The sequence below is a fragment of the Harmonia axyridis genome, chromosome 3 (assembly GCF_914767665.1).
Source record: "Harmonia axyridis chromosome 3, icHarAxyr1.1, whole genome shotgun sequence".
Lineage (NCBI taxonomy): Eukaryota > Metazoa > Arthropoda > Insecta > Coleoptera > Coccinellidae > Harmonia > Harmonia axyridis.
The window spans coordinates 11,707,586-11,725,923 of NC_059503.1; the positions used below are offsets into that span (position 1 = coordinate 11,707,586).

General features: G+C 33.2%; 2 protein-coding genes across 25 annotated transcripts in view; both read left to right on the forward strand.

Moving 5' to 3' along the window:
- Nucleotides 1–11,121, forward strand: part of LOC123674454 (CUGBP Elav-like family member 4) — a 645,081-nt gene extending 633,960 nt beyond the window's left edge. For all 22 annotated transcript variants that reach the window (XM_045609315.1, XM_045609312.1, XM_045609319.1 and 19 more), the window contains 2 exons: nucleotides 2,322–2,480; nucleotides 4,533–11,121. In XM_045609315.1, the coding sequence (XP_045465271.1) occupies nucleotides 2,322–2,480; nucleotides 4,533–4,660 (287 nt within the window). In that variant the 3' untranslated portion in view covers nucleotides 4,661–11,121. The remainder of the gene's footprint in view (nucleotides 1–2,321; nucleotides 2,481–4,532) is intronic.
- Nucleotides 11,122–11,604: 483 nt separating this feature from the next.
- LOC123674456 (testicular acid phosphatase homolog) lies at nucleotides 11,605–17,715 on the forward strand. Of its 3 annotated transcripts, XM_045609324.1 has the most exons (4): nucleotides 11,605–11,683; nucleotides 12,221–12,520; nucleotides 12,582–12,677; nucleotides 13,912–15,055. In XM_045609324.1, the coding sequence occupies exons 2-4, from the start codon at nucleotides 12,356–12,358 to the stop codon at nucleotides 14,878–14,880; spliced, it is 1,230 nt and encodes a 409-aa protein (XP_045465280.1). In that variant the 5' UTR covers nucleotides 11,605–11,683; nucleotides 12,221–12,355; the 3' UTR covers nucleotides 14,881–15,055. The 3 variants fall into 3 exon arrangements, with proteins under 3 accessions (XP_045465280.1, XP_045465281.1, XP_045465282.1); XM_045609325.1 differs by lacking the exons at nucleotides 11,605–11,683; nucleotides 12,582–12,677; nucleotides 13,912–15,055 and adding exons at nucleotides 15,957–16,052; nucleotides 16,672–17,715 and having other exon boundaries at nucleotides 12,242–12,520; XM_045609326.1 differs by lacking the exons at nucleotides 11,605–11,683; nucleotides 12,221–12,520; nucleotides 12,582–12,677; nucleotides 13,912–15,055 and adding exons at nucleotides 15,669–15,894; nucleotides 15,957–16,052; nucleotides 16,672–17,715.
- The last annotated feature ends 623 nt before the right edge of the window (nucleotides 17,716–18,338 follow it).

An 18,338-nucleotide genomic window follows, 5' to 3' on the forward strand; every position in this document is an offset into this window, starting at 1 on the left:
AATAAGTATTGATTTTAACAAGCGCTGAAGGTTTTCAAATCCAGACATAAACTATGAAGTATGAAGTTTTCAAAGATTCGAAAGGTTTATTGTTGGAAATAGCTTGAATTGAAGCTATAGCTTCAAACGAAATTCGGTTTCCTGTTTCAATTATCTCTGTGGTCATTTCACCATCTATAATAATGAAGATCCGAAAATCCTCTACATCTATAATCCACTAAAAATAAAAAACATTCAACTAATAAACTAAGCATTGAATAAATGTTTCTGTTCTCGATGTTTCAATGTCTAACTGTTGCATTTTTACTGGTATTAAATGTTGTATGACTATTTTTTTATTGTCATTGGCTACATTTAGTTTTCCAGTCAGTGTGATCTATATGTGAATTGTTATTAATTTGATCATTATCAATTTTTAATGAAGATGTATGCAATGATACAATTTGAAGTCGTTATAGTGGTAACACTGTGCATTATTTTTTGACATTTCTTATCTTATTGTGTTCAGTAGGCTAAACCATTTAATCATGAAAAGATACACGCTTCAACAGCGTCTAGAAATTGTTAATTTTCAAAATCGATGCTAATTACTGAATACGGAGAAAAATTCAATTAATTAACTCACTATTCGTCTTATTGTAGACAAATTCATCTTTATTTCGACGAATAGTGAGTTGGTTCATGAATTATCAGGAGAACATCAGCTGTTTTGGTGTCGAGGTTTTTTGAGCTGATTCTATCTCAATTTGATGTCCTAAATTCAAATAACGTATTCATTTTCACCTAGGAGCTCAAGTTTTAAAGATATACAATTTTAGAGAAATATAAGTTACATCATTTTAACTTAAATCCGTAAGTGTAGTAAACAAAACTAGAAATTTCGATTTTAGTTATACAAAATACAATATTATGTCGTACTAAAAAAACATTGAAGAAATCAAATAGTCACTCAACACTTCGAAAGCTTGTTTTCCGCGACATTCCTGAATGTTTCTTCAAACTCCAGCAGTAATCTGCCATCATGTGCATATCCCATTTTTCTTGGTAGCGGTCCTCCATAACTTTGATATCTAAGTGAAATCTTTTACCTTGTTCCTCACTCATGTCTCCTAAATTTTCTAGAAAACGGTCTAAGTGGCTGTGTAAATAGTGGGTGCAATATTGCACCCTAAGGATTTGAAACTATCAAGCATCTTATTAACCATTTCAGCATAATTTTGAGCTTTATATTTGCCTAGAAAATTTTCTACAACTGCAACAAATGATGTTCAAGCTTCTCGTTCAACTTGATTGAATTCATGAAGATAGGATCCTTAATTATTTGTGGGCCCTCAAATATCCCTGCTTTGAGTTTTTCCTGTGCTCAACTGATGAATTTTTACCCCTATATATTATGCAAAACATGACCCATTCTTATCAAGAGCCTTTACATTGCTTCATTAAGCTCAACTTTATATGTAATGGAGTAAGTTTAATTTTTTTTCTCTTACTTACCCTAGTTAGAACCTGATAGGCTATGGTTCCACTAGTTATAGATACCTGGAGTTTACTCAATTACAGACTGACAATAAAACCATTGTACCTACATTAATGAAAATATAATAATTTCAGAACTCTCAAAAATGAATATACTGAATGAAACACACATTGGTAGATATGTTGATGTGTCTAAAAAAGTAAAGCTGATAGAAAACGGATTGCATGTACAGATTAATCGTATCAAATATAGTTAAAATCAGCTCTAAAATTCCAGGCACCAAAAAAAAATTTACCAAGCATGTACCTATCTATTATTCAATGGACACAAATGACATAATACACGTCAAAAAATTTTGCAGTGTTGCCATTATAACCATATGAAATTGTATCATTCCTATTGGAAAACCCTATATTTATATAAATACTATCGTTCATCATTTTGTTAAGCAGAAAATAAGTACTGCCTGGCAGTGGCAGCCCTGGGACCTTGCTGTGCGATAGATTGCTGCAAACTATCACCTTCCACATCGAGAATTTTTCATTAGGTACACAGGACACGTACGGTCTCTAAATTTGCAATGAATCACAGTTCAAAGGCACAGCCCGAATCAAATAAAATTCAAAGCGTGGCGAACAACTGTAAAATCGGAACAGATTGAATTTCGTACAGAGTGACATGCTGTCAATTCATACTTCGGATTGTTTAATTCGAATTTTATCATTTGTTTAATCAAATTTGGACGTAATGCGTTCTGTCTACCTGATGAAATATTCAATTTGGTGTGTAATTGAATAGCAGAGTTCCGATTTGGCCACTGACTAACACAATATTCTCTCTGCAGGTTGTTCCATATCCGGGCCGGAAGGATGTAATTTGTTTATATATCACTTACCGCAAGAGTTTGGGGATGCCGAGCTCATGCAGATGTTTCTTCCTTTCGGAAACGTGATAAGTTCGAAAGTATTCATTGATCGTGCCACGAATCAGAGTAAATGTTTCGGTGAGTATCCAAGCCCTTTTTTTCCTCAATAAAAATAGTATGTGTAAATGTGGGTCTATTCAGAATTATGGGATTTTAATTTCAGTAGTGATTTTTAAGCACATTTCAATATACATTCGGAATGGCTTCTTTAAGAGGGAACGCCACCACGTGACTGCTCCGTTGAAAGAAAAAAAAAGAGATATTTCTTCTTAAAAATCTCCAATTTTTGATGTAGTGTTCACATAATTTCTTCAAACAATAATCTACATTGCAGTATTTCAATATTTTTAATTTGAAAATGAAGAGAAATGATAATTTTGGTGACTTATTCGTTTTTCGAAAAACAAATGATGATTTGATATCCCTACAGAGTACTGAGTTATTTTAAAATTATTTCTAAGAAATCCTACAAAATCATCACAAAAGAGGCAAAACTTTTATACTGTGAAAATGTATAAAAAGACTCCTAAAGTATAAATCTTTCGACGAAAGTTGGAAGCATTGTAAATTTTCTTACTTCTACTGATCATTCAATCCTTCTGGCAGCACCGCACATTATTTCAGTCCCTCCCACTCTGGAAAAATATGGACAGATCATGAGAATATCATGTGGTGGAGTTCCCTCTTAAAAAGGCTCCGTTACAGAATTCCAGATTGTTGATATATCCATAAAGTATTCATATTTTCCAATATTTCTTCACTTTTTCCTTAACTCTCAGACTTCAAAAACAGATTTATAGAAACATTCGCTAATATTGTTGTGGAGATTCCTTGGATTACTACAACCTCAGTATAGATTCGCATGTACATTGTGAACTTGAAAAACTTAATATACAATTTTTTTGGGATGACACATGCCAATGAAATAAATGTTGGTAGGTACAGCGTTAAGTTTGAACAATTTTCTTCGTAATTGGTGGAAAATTCATTCGAGTTAGTAAAGTGTAATATATTTCTGGAAAAGATATAAGAAATATCCAACAAAATAAAAGACGATTCGACAAATTTGAAACACAAATACTCAAGACCAGATCAGAGAGGAAATTGATCAAAGATGTACTATCTACTCAGCATCAAGTTTATGCTAAATTGTTCCCGAAATGAAATATGAAAGAAATGAGAATTGACTGGTGGTCAGTTCACGCTGATGAACTTCAAATCACATTACCAAAACTCTTTGCTTTCCTGCGAGTGTCGGTAATACCATAGATCATCTGGTTAGATTAGGTTAGGACAGTGTGGACAGTTCTGAATTCTGACGATGGATACCATCTTTGGCATGGTGTTCTCAACCTATTCAGATGGGGCGCCCTATCTCGGGGGGTTACGGTATTTTCTGCCGGGACCGATGATGGAATCATCTTATTGGCAACTCAATGGTTCCTGTTATCTACACCTTCACCTCCATAGTGGAGCGTGGAGCCTTTGTCAAAGAATGGTTGAGCTGTGACGTCTACCGAATATTGAGCATCATGCAGTTTTATCTCTTGGGCTGGCAAAGACACACTCCCCTGTCGGTACTGACGATGCCCCAGAAAAGAAATCGCGATCGAGCTGAAAGAGTTGAAATGCAAGACTTAGCGTGTCATTGGCGCTGTTGCTGCAGCACCGCAACATATTAGAGCTGTGTCTCAAACTCTGTGCTCTGTTGGTCACACCTTTGGCATTCTCAACCAATTAATATGGTGCGGTCTCTCGAGAGAGAGATTTCGGTATATTATTCCAAGAGCACTGATGGAATCATTAGTATGGCAACTTGAAGGAAAACATCACCTTCCACTTTTGGGTTAATATATCCGCAAATGCAGTTCTGCAGCTGGCAGCGCCTTCTGTGGGCCTAACAAAGAGTTACCACAAATTGTATCTGATCGTATCTTATTACACCATAGTTTTGCAGAGCTTATTTTCTGTAGTTTCAGTAACTATTTTGTAATTAATCGTTGTCATAGGTAGCCAAAATATTATGTAGTTTCCACTACGTATTCAGGTTAAGTTTGTGTGTTTTTATAATGAATTAGTAAATGGTAACAGAAAGGATAGATTAGTTATTATAAATTTTATGTTTTTCAGGGTTTGTATCATTCGACAACCCAGCCAGTGCTCAAGCAGCAATCCAAGCCATGAACGGCTTCCAAATAGGCATGAAGAGACTTAAGGTTCAACTGAAAAGGCCAAAAGACGCGAATAGGCCCTATTAGCCTCAGCTGAATGTAATCACACAATGGGTGAAGACCTCGGTGAAGACCTGCTATTCGCCACCACCCGACAGCCATTAGAGTATACTAGATATTAATCTCCAAATATAACGCATAATACCTGAATATTATGCCGCATAACATTATATTTCATTTTATTTTTATTAATTATAAATTAGGTAAACAAAAACAAAAAATGAATAAAAACCGAGACACGTCTGGCGCAACTCCGAGCACCCGCGCTACGGTGACGGCCGATCTCGATTTTCGAGAAATTCCAAATGGGCTGTGACTAAATAAAACAAATCAGTGTTTGATTGTACAGGCCGTTTCGTCTTCTCGTTCGTAAATAAACTGTACCTCTATATTTTGAGACATTTCTAATTGATTATTCGTTGTGTGTATTGTGTGTTAATCTACTTATACCTAATTGAATATAAGAAACTCCTACGGGACTTGCCGTCGCCGCACGCAATGTTGCCAAATTAGACCAGTCGTGTCTACTGTGATTATTAGCTTCTCACAGCGCATACCTGTCTCGGAGTACTTAAATTAAGAAGCCCATGGTGAAAAGGCCAACGGCCACCCAAAAACCATGACATATTTATATTTATTAACAATATTATATACAAAAAATAGCTATAATGTTTCTACTATTGTTAAGTGACATAATCCATGAAAAAGTACCAACTATATACTAAAATATAAATGCAGGAGATGTAGAGGTTACACTTAAGTTGTATAGAGCTTGACGACTGGTCAAGCTTCTCGAGATATTATTATGTGAACAGGTGGTTCTATCTGCGAGCTTTCAGAATGAAACTACCTTTAAGCTGGCTCCATCCGAATTATATAGTCGTAAGTATCATAATTAGATCATGTTATCATGTAACTAAAGAAATGAGCCAAACTACTATCGGAATAAGTATATGATAGGCCTTTATTAAACTATGTAAAGTTTTTCATTGTGTATAGAGAATTTTATGCGTGGGAAGGCCGGAAATATCGCTCTTTTGATATTAACTAAATTGACTTTCGCGTCGAAATTACTTCGTCTTATGGTTTTCCTCAGTTTTCTCGAAGAATAAAGTGGTGGCATCAAATTTTAAAATACGATTATTTTACCTTAGAAATCTTTTTGTTGCAAATATTTCGATGAAGATATATTTCAGTATCTAAATATTGCATAGCATTCTTTCAATATATTGCTTACACTTCATGGCAATTTCTTCAATGTAACAAAATTAAAATCATTAGGTTTCAATTTAAGGCCAGGGTTTTAATCATGAACAATTCAAATCAAATACTTACTCACTTACCGAGGACCTGTCAAACCCTAACCTGAAACCTGAGAGTATTTGTATATTCAGCTACTTAAGTTCATTTTATTCATGTGTCTTTCAAAGTAAGGAATTTAAAAAAAGACAAAAAAGAGGAGTAAGAAGTCGCAACTGTCGATTAGATCGGACGATTTTAAACCACTAACGTGTGTTCAGCGAACGTTCAATCCAGTCTGAAAGACTCGACCATCGTCGGAGTGTTAGAAGTGTAGGTTGAACTGACGATCTGCAAATCGACAGTTCAGATCGACAGGTCGCTGGTTTCTCAGCAGGCACCTTCGCAGTTTCAAATAATAGTAACCCAAGAACACATATAAATAAACAGTAATCTTATCACATGCCAAGCTTACTATTACTTTACTTCCAAAAACTGCAATGATCATAGAAAAAATTTTACCCTTAGTATTTGTGTGCCACTACAATTTTACTTCGAGAAGTTTTCACTATTCCTGCACATATCTAGACTTATCGAAGCATGTGCTTTAATAATAGTTATAGTATGGCAGAGGAAGTTGTACATATTTCCGATAAAATTTAAAATCTCCGAGCCCTTCCTTGTCTATTGTAAATTTCGCTTAAAGAACATCATATTTAAATAGGAAGAATTTCATTCTGAAAGTTTCTGGACAACTTGTATGCTTAGGGATTATTATCGGTTTTTAGAACAATGCGGTTCTCGATTTATTGATAATTTTATCTATTTATAGGTTTATATATCAAAAGAAAGTTGTGCGTTTCAGCCAAAATAGTTGTTGAGGAGTTAGTTGACGCTTTTGGGGACTGATAAAATTGTCCTATCATCAGGTACACTGGTAAATTTCCGGTTGTACCGCTCTAGTCAAATTATCCCTATACGCTAGAATGCGTACTAGTATGAATAGTTTTAATTTAGAATTACCTTGAACTAACCTAATATAACATATAACCTCTCAAGGGACAAAAATTGTTTGCAGTCAAGTTCGGATACTTGTCAGACCCTAGATTTGTTCGATTTTAGAAGTCCGCTGACAGGACTTGATGAGGAATACTTGCAGTACAAAGTAGTTGGCTTCGTTGTTTTATTAATAGTCCTGTATATATCTCGTATTGCGTTGAAGAATATATCAGGTTGGTTCACTTATAGTTTTAGCGTTAAGGCATATATTTAGTGATCATAATATAGAGTATCTATTGAATTTAATATACATATATTTTTCTTTTCCGCTGAAATATATTGTGCAATATTACTAACACAGATCGACTGACACCATTAGGTGAACATATTTTTTGTATTGTTTTATATTATTACCATTAATTTTGTACCTTACATCAGACGAAAATTTTTGCTAAAATTTGAAAAGTTCGTTTTTTAGAAGTAGTGCATCCCACGCTTGCTATTTGTCATTCCTCTAGAACTGAGAGATAAGATCCGACTGCCTGCTATTGGCGAAAGTGGCATATTTCGTTCTCACCGCGTTTTCATTCTGCACAAGGAGCGCATCGTCTAACAACATCGACTTCAAATAACAAAGAGCACGTAATAATCAACAAATATAATTTGAATGCCTCAGGTCTATGTGACAATGTTTATGCAGGCATAGCAATTAACAAATAACAAGTTTGAGTCATCCAACCTAAAACGTGACTTAGTCATTTGTGGGCAACAACTTGGTATGGAGGGCCAAGGATTAGCCTAGTTCCATAAAAATCGTATATACATTTTGTGTTATCAAATAAAATAATTATAATTATGATCTTCATATCTGACTATTTGCTACTTGTTAAGTGTTATTTGTGTTACTGCATAAATGTACACACATAGATGAGATTTACCAAACGTATACGCTTTTGTGGCTCTCACTTCTTTTGGAGCACACATGGCGCCCGATGAGTGGCCAAAGCAGACAAGCCAAGCGCTTAACTGCATTTGTAAAAAATCTTAGTCGTGAAAAACAAACCTAATTGGACATTTTCAGTGTGCATCCATGACGATACGCTTCGTATGCAGAATGTTTGATTATAGCCAAAGCTGTAAGGCAAATGTGCCATCTTCGTCACGTTGGTTTTTCAGTAGAGGGACAAAATTCTGTATGATCACGGATGACAAGAGCGGATAATAATCATAATATTAAAAAACAAAGCAGCGAAGTGATTCTAGGATACAGGGTATGTTTTTGCAATTGTTTACGTAACTGTTTCTCATCGTCAAGATGGCGTCGTCGTATTCATATATTAGTAAATGTACTTACGTACGCGTCCGCAATTGGGTCGCACCTGATCGTGCCATCTCATTATACCATTGCGCTGTAAATATGGAGTCATTGTATGGCACCGTTTTATACAAAATATAGTCCGTTCTGATCATCAGCTCTGAACGACATCCTAGCATTTCGAGAAAAAAAATTATATTTTATATTTGATAATCTGAATAATTCATATTTAGAGAGGCTTTCTCATTGCCGTTATTTTGTCGCTCTAGTTGTCACGAATCGTTTCAAATTCGAATCACGGTTTTATATGAGATTAGTAGGTAAGCTCGAATAGCTGGTATAGGAATAGGCGGCTGAAATAAGATTAATACCTCAGAAATATTATCAAATTTGAACGAATTCCCAAATTCAGTTCATCACGTGAAGCACACGTTCTATCTCTTTCTGCTTCAATACCGAAATGAAACAATGACAACTCAAATGAGCATTTGAATTCTTTTTTGCTGATTGGAAATCAATCTATGAAATCCTCGTAATAACAAAAGCACATTTAAATTTTCACAAACTTCATTTATTTCAACGCTTGTTTCACTAACTCGGTAGATTCTTCAGTTACAGAATTATAACATTATCAACCATATCTTATAGTTATTACAAATATTAAGTTAAAGGACCAACTGAAAGGATTATCAAAAGTTTAACTTGAATATATTTTTAATAAATTTATGATAATCCTTCCAGTTTTCATAAATCTAATGATAACTTTGTTTAGTTTTAATTAACATGAATTTCAATCGAGTGAAAGCCGATTCAATTGAACAATATTTGATTCTTGTGAGAAATTCAAAATATCTTGAAAATTTCATGAAAATCATTAGTTATGCAATGTCAAATTAGAAGCAGAAAGAAATAAACGTCGAATCTATCACGCTTGTGAAGCTCAGAATGACTTTGGTTTGGATAGAAAAAGATAAATATTCCAAGTTCGATATATATATAGATATACCCAAAAAAATCCTATCATTTCGAAAATTGCAGTTCCCCAATGTTCGATATTGGGACCAACAAACTTAATTTTTTCTTGAATTCGACTTTTGAAGATATGAGGCTAACTCCAACCTTTTTGTTCTAGTCATTTTTATTTTTTCAATGCAATGAATTAGTTTTCTAGGTTATAGTTGAAATATTTTAATCTTATTTATATTGAAAATGTTTTCATTATTTATTATAATTTATTTATTTATTTAAAATACATATTTATTTAGGTATTGAAGATTAACCAAAAACAGAAATGTATAGCTAATAGATTTAAAGACTTCACTATCCTCAGCAAACTCGCAGCATTATTAAACAATAATAAACATTAGATTATTCCGAAAGTAACTGAAAATTGTTAATCACATTTTTGAATTTATTGCATTTCGAGTTTTCGTCCTATAATAAATTATAGCTTCGAATGTGGGAAGATGATCTCTTTTTATAGGTTTCATACGGACAATTCCATGCAAGATTCAGCTACTATTAACATGGCTTGAAAATTTTATATGTTCTCTGCACGTCGAAGATGTTTGTACATATAATTGTGAGTGGTAACACTTGATTTAAATGAACTATTTTTATTCTAGTCAATTGCCATGTCCAGACAATAATCTCTTGAGGCAAGCTCTCAGCTAAACAGCAGAAGCTCTGCTTATCATTTATGCGATGTTTAAATAAATGTGCAGATATCATATGAACTCCTTTTCACAGTAGGTAATTTCATTCTAGTTGATGGGTTGAATCAATGTTCTCCATTCATTTTCAACTCTAACCTGAATTTCCATCAAATAAATAAATAAATTCAATTCGAAACATGTTTTTCTGATGATTGAATGAGATGTTCCAAATAAGACATATCAATTTATTACTTGGAATCATCGTTGAAGCATTTGACAAAGTTTCAAAATTTCTCTTAAAATTTGTAATTTCTTTTTGTTGGTGGGATTTGTAATCTCATCAATTTTTGAAGTACTTAATATGATATACAGATATCAAGTGACACTATTGAATTGTTGTTCTTACCCGTCAGCTAGATCTGTATATTACATTCATCCTAGGTGTTCGATGGAGTTTTGAATTAGGTGATAAAGTACTTTTCGGATATAGGTGAACCATTAATGTACATAAGAGGTCAATTTATGTGTTTGTTTCGTTGTTACAATTGTACTTCAGAGAACATGTAAAATTTCGACGCATGAGTAAAATAATACGAAGATAATGGTTCATGTTTTCCGGGAAATGATCCAAACCGTTCTAACTGCATGTCATTTAAAATAGATTACATTTCACACGAAACTATTGAGAAGTTAATCTAATTACTATCATATAATACAATGTAGTAGCTAATTGAATTTGAATATTTATAAATTACCAAGAACCTTGTAATACTATATTGTAAAAATATATTATTATGAAGAATAGAGAACTTACTGGAATTTTCTACCTTACAGACTTCACATCATCTTTTTTTTCGGTCCATTTTTTCTTCGACTTTTCTATTATCCAAACAGTTTGTAAAATTCGCTATATCAATTAATATAATTATATTGTATAATAACAGTATCTATTATGTAATTTAATATGGATAATATGCAGTCCAAGTTGAGGTATCAAGGACATGGTCGAGCACACTTTCAATGCTCAAACTATTTACATAATCCATTACAATTATCATTATATTGGATATCTGTTTAGTGACCATGTCTCAACTCGATTATTATTACTATTTTTATCTATTAAATCCAATTCAATAGGACTATTTTACAACGTATAGAAATATAGCATGATATTTTAGTGCAGAAAAAATTGTATTGACTTGGATTTATTTGATATCTATCCAATTCATATAAAACTTTATAAAAGAATTATAAATTAATAAAGTTAAATAAAATGCATATCTAGTCGATGTTTTATTCCCCTCGAATAGGTTATCTACATGATGAGAAGGCAATTAATAGTTGAATACTTTCAGCGTTCGATAATGTGTAAAATAATAAATTTTGTGTTAAAACAATAATGAGGATTCAAAGTTTCTAATTGTAGTTCATTTATTTCAATGAGTCGCTAGATCATCGGGAGTTCCTCAAGGATCTTATTTAGTCTCATCTATTTTTCAAAATGTTGAATGAGATGAGCCTTGTGAAAATTTTGCGTTCATGATTTCAAAAAATTTTGAAAATCTGCATGAAGTAATGGTAGGTATGTTATTATGTACCTGATGAAAATGAGAAAATTGCAAGAAGTTGTTCCTCCGAATAAGGAATTTCAATCGGTATTAACATTACTTAGACCATTTCTACGATAATGCAAGGTCGAGAAATTATTGAGGAAATTGTTGAATTGTGGTAATGAAAATTTTCCATTCAATCATATTCAGTCATGTGCATATATGCTATTGTGAATTGTTTATAATTCTTCAAATCTTGCATTTGAAAAAATTTCAAGAAGATAGTAAGATTGTAAGACTTTTGTGTGTTTTTACAGTTTCTTTATTCTTACTTTAGTTGGTTACCAATTCGATTGCGTTGAAAATGATTCCATCTAAGTTTGCCTCGCTTGTTCAAATTTATATTTTTTTAATTTTTTAACGAAATCACAATTATTTAAAAGCATTATCGTCTCGAAATTTTGAAATTACAGACATTTCATCGTAATTGAGTCATTTATTATTATTTTCCTAAAACAAGGGCGCAAAAATAGTAGGTGTTCTTGTGAAGAAACTCATTATTCTACTGAAAATCCAAAGTTCATGAATTAGGATATTATATTGATGAAATTAGGATTTGGGTTGAAAAAAAATTATATAATTCTCCTTCTCTTTCAATACTACATCAATATAGGATTTTTTCGAACCTAAAAACGTCGAAAAGAATTGTGTTCCTGTATCACATTAGAAATGAGGAAATATAGTATTCTCCGTATAAGCACTATGCGGGAAAAACGGAATATAGTTTTTTCATATTTTCCTCGATTTTCGTTCGAAAATAAATTTTTAGGTTCGTTAATTCGAGATACAATAAATAACATATCTACGTACCTACCTACCAGCTGTATGGAAATAGACAAAAAATTATTGATAAGCCATCGAAAACGATAAGTTGGGTCATGGAACAACTCTTGTGGTTAGGTTTATGGACGCAAAAAGATACAATGTTAAATTTTCCCAATCCAATCAATGTTGTATGTTGGAGTTTATCGACAACTGTGTCATCATGTTAGTAGTATTCAAGTTTTTAGCGTTGCTGTCTACTCTGTATTTGTGTAAGGCTGAAGACGAACTCATAGCTGTCACAGCAGTAAGTCAATTCCTTTCACTAATTATTATTTTGGTTTGTATATAGACCCGATGTTTTTCAGATATTAAGACATGGCGCAAGAATACCTGTCTCGTTTTATGCGAGTGACCCTTACAAAAATATTACATGGCCATTTGCTTTGGGAGATCTAACCAATGTGAGTAGGTACCTTAAGATATTTATGAAAATATTTCTTAACTGTAACAAAAGTAGTTACCACTGAAAGACAGTTATTAAGCAGAATTTTTCTTTATGTGTGCTATAATGGAACTAATTTCACATTGATTGTGATGAATCATTTAAAAGAGAATTCGCAATGAATTAAAACATCGGATTTTTATTTGTGATTAAAAAAATCATCACATTCATCTGAAATTTATTAATTTTAGTTCAATTTTTTTCAGAAACGTATTCAGTCCGCTCTTATTTGAGTTATGACAAGTATAAAAGAGAAATAAAAAAACTCTCTATATAATCTTCAGGTCCTACTAATTCGAAAGAAAACAAACAGAGCAATCGAGTGAGTCGATACAAGAAGTTTTTTCTTTCTCTTTTATATATCAATTAATTTTATTAATACCACTTCGATAGTTGATAAATAGTAGGCTGCGGTTAGCTCATTCCGGTCTCAAAAAATATCCTGAAAGACGCACTTGTCCCCTATACTCACTCTCCCCCATATACATGGTGTTCCTAAATTGAAGGTACAATCGAAAATGAGAGTTTCCTCGGATAATTTTAAGAACAGAGAACTTTAAAATCAATCTGCAAGTTTTCTTTTCATAGCATAGTCACTTCACAAGATATCAAACTGAAATTTTGAATAGATATTCGAATTCAGAGTTGACATGACGTGATATGCTAATTCCTATTAAAAGTTACATTTTTTTGGGACAGTGACCACTTTTTTAGTGTACCATAGGTAGTTCACAAAATTGTAAAAAGAAAATCTCATCTAGGTACTATTAAATTATTTGGTATCTTATAGCTTTATAGTATCTGTTATCGAGTTGGAGGATAAAATATAAGACAATTCTCTCTAAAAACCAAAAGCCAAATTATCATAAAAATCGAAAAATCCAGTTAGTACGCTTGGGTAAATAAATTAATAATTAGTTACCAATCTGTAGTATTGATTCATAAAGATTCAATAAACTCGTATAATGTAGGTATATATATATAGGTATAAGGTAGGTCTATAAGCACCCTGTTTCTCGAAAACAAGATGCTTATAAGAATTCTATGGATTAGAGTATAGTCACAACAAATTCTATAAAATCTCATAGATATCGATACCAGAACCTTGTTTTTTGAACATTTTATCCAAGTATATTTGATTCACTCTCTATGGATTTTGTTGAATAACATCTGATCCCCTCAAAATTTTACAGAAAGGCATCAAGGAAATGCACCATGTGGGTAAATGGCTTAGAAAGAGATACAGTTCTTTTCTATCGGAAATACACACACCAAGTGAGATCTACGCTCACTCCGTAGACTTCGACAGATGCTACATGACCGCCGAAGCAACATTGGCTGGTCTTTACCCTGCAAGAGGAAAAGAAGTTTGGAACAGCAACATAAGATGGCAACCAGTACCAATCCACGGGTCTCCCAACTCCCAAGACATAGAAACTAACATGTTGAACCCCTGTCCCAATAAACTAGCAGCTGTTGCAAATCTCATCTACAATTTGCCAGAATACCCAGCCATAGCAGAGCTATACAATCCTATTCTGAAAATTATAAACGAAAGGGCTGGAGAGAATGTCACTCTACCTCAATTGTACTCATTTTACGACACCGTATTCAGTGAGAAAGCGTTGGATTTACCGTTACCGGAATGGGTAGCAGAAATCTATCCTAAAATACTACCCTTAATAAAGTTATACACGGAGCTCAACTCTATAAATCCGCAGGAAGTGAAGATCCAAATAGGACCTTTGATGACGCAAATCCTAAACCAGTTTGAACGAGCAATAACTGGAGAAGGTTTTGGCACGACCAAAACGATATACAGAAAATTCATGGCCTACTTCTCAACCGAATGGATGTTGTACGATTTCGCTTACGGTCTTGGGTTAGAAAGCATAGATATACCACAATATGGCGCCCTATTTTTGGTAGAGCTCAGAAGGAACTGGGAAGGTCATTATGTGAAAATATTGTTCAGAAAATCTTCGAAACCTGGGACAAAAGCTGTACCCTGGAAATTCAAAGATTACGGGCACAATCCAAGTTTCAGCAAATTTAGGAAGTATTTAGAACCATTAAGGACGAATACCACACAGTGGGTTTCGATGTGCCACAACTTCACAGGTGCTTTACCAAAAACGGTTACTGGAGTTCCTATATCTTGATCTGAATGTTTGAAACGTTATGGAATCAATAAAAAAATATTGATTGATCCGTATGTGAGTAATATAAGATGAGAAATACTGTAGTTATACAATAACATGTTTAGTAAAATATCAGGACATGTATTCTAATAACTGTATGGTTTTTTACATGTAAATAAAATATTGATTCTCCTTCTATGTGTATTTGCTTTTCAGTTATCCAAATTGTAATGGCAAACTGCTCAACTTGAACCAAAAATGTATTTTATGAAAAGTAATGCTTTCTTTTAGTCTCATTCGGTGGAAGTATTATTAAAAAAAATTACAACTATGTATTTGACTCTGAGAACATATCAGTGAGCAAAACCCAAAGTACAAAATTCGAAAGTGAACGTTTGTTGAACAAAATGAGAACCTGCTGTTAAAAAAAAAATGAAAGGTGCTCTAATGAAGAAGCTCATTATTGTGCTTGAAATCCAATGTTCATATATTATGATATAATATAAATAAATGTAGGATCTGCATTGATTGCCAAAAATTGCCTTTTTCTTTAAATTCGTTGTGAATATAGTATTTCTTTTTACCTTATTATACCGTCAAATAGTATTCTGTTCGAGTATCACATTAGAAATAAAGATATATTCAAATAGTTTTCATAAACATTGCAGGAAAACTGAATATAATTTGTACACTATATTTTTCTCCATTTTGGAAAAAAATATATGTTTGATTTAATTGAATCGATATAACTACAACAGACAACATGCCTACTACCAGCTGTATATGAATAGACAAAAAAATTATCGATAAGCCGAAGAAATCCAAACACATAAGGTTGACTATGAAAAGATTCTTTTATTTTAGTTATAGGTTTCGGACGAAAAAAGATACTATGTTCAATTTCCCCAATTCAATTGATGTTATGTGCTTGTGTTTATCAACAACATAGTCAACATGTTAGTATTTAAGTTTTTATCGATTCTCTCTTGGCTCTATATGTTTAAGGCTGAAGACGAACTCATAGCTGTCACAGCAGTAAGTCAATTCCTTACGCTAATTTAATAATTTTTGGTTTATATAAACCTGATGATTTTCAGTTAATAAGACATGGCACTAGAATACCTGTCTCGTTTTATCCAAAAGACCCATACAAAAATATTACTTGGCCATTTGCTTTAGGAGATTTAACTAATGTGAGTACCTATACCTTTTTGTTTACGAAAATTTTTATTGAGTATAATAAAAATAGTGTCGGTATATACTCAAAATTAGTTATGCAGCAGAATTTTGTATATATTTTCAATGCATTGGAACTAATTCCACATTGAATGTTGAAGCAGAAAGTAGTGGAAGATATGTTTATTTATTGATATAAATAGCAGACCTCTTCTTCTCCTTTTAAAAAATTAAATTTACCTCAATGTTAGTTTTGTCATACAATATACCCAAAAATCTCTCAAATATAGGTAACAATGCAATAGGTACCTATATATTAATTAGAAAAATCTTCTTTATACTATGTTTCAATCTAGGTAGTTTCTTTTACTAATGCCACTGCAATAATTGATGAATAGTAAACTACAGTGATCTAAAATGCAGGTTATATAAAATGTTCTGAAAGCTGCATTTTCCCTCTAGACTTCTAGACTCACTCTCCCCTATACAGAGTGTTCCTCAAATGAAGATACCATCAGAAAATATCATAGATTTTGATAAGGCAACCCTTGTTTCGTGACAATTTTCAACTAACACTTGATTCAATCTTCATATGGGTTTTGTTGAATCATATCTGATCACATCAAAATTTTACAGAAAGGCATCAAGGAGATGCACCATGTGGGTAAATGGCTTAGAAGAAGATACAGCTCCTTCCTATCAGAAATACACACACCAAGCGAAATCTACGCTCACTCCGTAGACTTCGACAGATGCTACATGACCGCAGAAGCAACATTGGCCGGTCTTTACCCTGCAAGAGGAAAAGAAGTTTGGAATAACAACATAAGATGGCAACCGGTACCAATCCACGGGTCTCCCAACTCCCAAAACGTAGCAACCAACATGTTGTCACCCTTCCCCAATTTGCCAGAATTTCCAGCCTTAGCAGAAATGTACAGTCCTATTCTGGAGTATATATGTGAGAGGGCTGGAGAGAACATGACGCTTCCTAAATTGTTTACATTTTTTGACACCATATCATGTGAAAAAGCGCTGGATTTACCTTTACCGAAATGGGTAGCAGAAGTCTACCCTAAAATATTACCTTTAATAGTGCAATACACAAAACTCAAGTCTTCAAGTCCCGAAGAAGTTATCTGGATAGGACCGTTGATGAAGCAAATCTTGAACCAGTTTGAACGGGCAATAACTGGAGAAGGTTTTGGCACGAGCAAAACGATATACAGAAAATTCATGGCCCACTTCTCAACCGAATGGATGTTGTACGATTTCGCTTACGGGCTTGGGTTAGAAAGCATAGATATACCACAATATGGCGCGCTATTTTTGGTAGAGCTCAGAAAGAACTGGGAAGGTCATTATGTGAAAATATTGTACAGGAATTCTTCGAAACCTGGGACCAAAGCTATACCCTGGAGATTCATAGACTACGGGCACAATCCAAGTTTCAGCGAATTCAGGAAGTATTTAGAACTATTCAGGATGAATACCATATAGTGTTTCGTTGTACCCCAAATTCATAGGTGTTTTACCTGTTCCAATGTCTTGCTATAACTAGTTCAAACGTTTGTGATTCAATAAAAAGATAGTATATAATTGATATGTAAGAAATGAGGTGCAAGATATTGTAATTATACAATAAAATCCGCATGTAAATAAAACATTGATCATCCCTTCTGTGTGTATATTCGCTTTATATTTCATCTAAATTGTTGAAACTGCTCAACTTGAACCAAAAATAATATATCTCATGAAAATTGTAATGATATATTTTATCTTGATAAAATTATTTCTAACAGACTACTCAAAAATCAAAGTGAAAGAACAAGCTCGAGAGCAAATGGCGGATGCGCCCGCGAAGATATTATAGGAGGAAATATTAGGTATACTCTTCCTCTTCGTGATGAGAATAAAAAGTGACAATTTCTTCATATAAATACAATTTATCTCGTCGGAAGAAGAATCAACCAAATGCTTGAATGATCATTTGTTGTCTCAAAATGGAAATAACTCAAAAAAGGGAGGCACTCGATTTGCCTTTATCGAAATAGGCAGCTGAAGTCTTAATAACAAAAATCAATTGGAAGGGGCAATCACTGAAAAATATTTTGCCACGCGCACTACTACTTCTACTTTTCAATCAAATGAATGTTCTACGAGTTCAAAACTATTTGGAATCGAAGAGTGAATTATATGTAATCTTGTAATATTAAAAATTACAATTGATTCATCTCCTCAGAAATCCTGAGCTTTAGATTATAACTGTAGTAGTTTTTAGTAAAGAGACAAGCATTGATTGT

Excerpts from the sequence above, each read along its gene's own strand:
- LOC123674456 (XM_045609324.1), top strand. The coding sequence starts at position 12,356 with ATGGACGCAAAAAGATACAATGTTAAATTTTCCCAATCCAATCAATGT. Across the intron at positions 12,521-12,581 it reads AACTCATAGCTGTCACAGCA|ATATTAAGACATGGCGCAAG; the intron begins GTAAGTCAATTC and ends GATGTTTTTCAG. Across the intron at positions 12,678-13,911 it reads CTTTGGGAGATCTAACCAAT|AAAGGCATCAAGGAAATGCA; the intron begins GTGAGTAGGTAC and ends AAAATTTTACAG.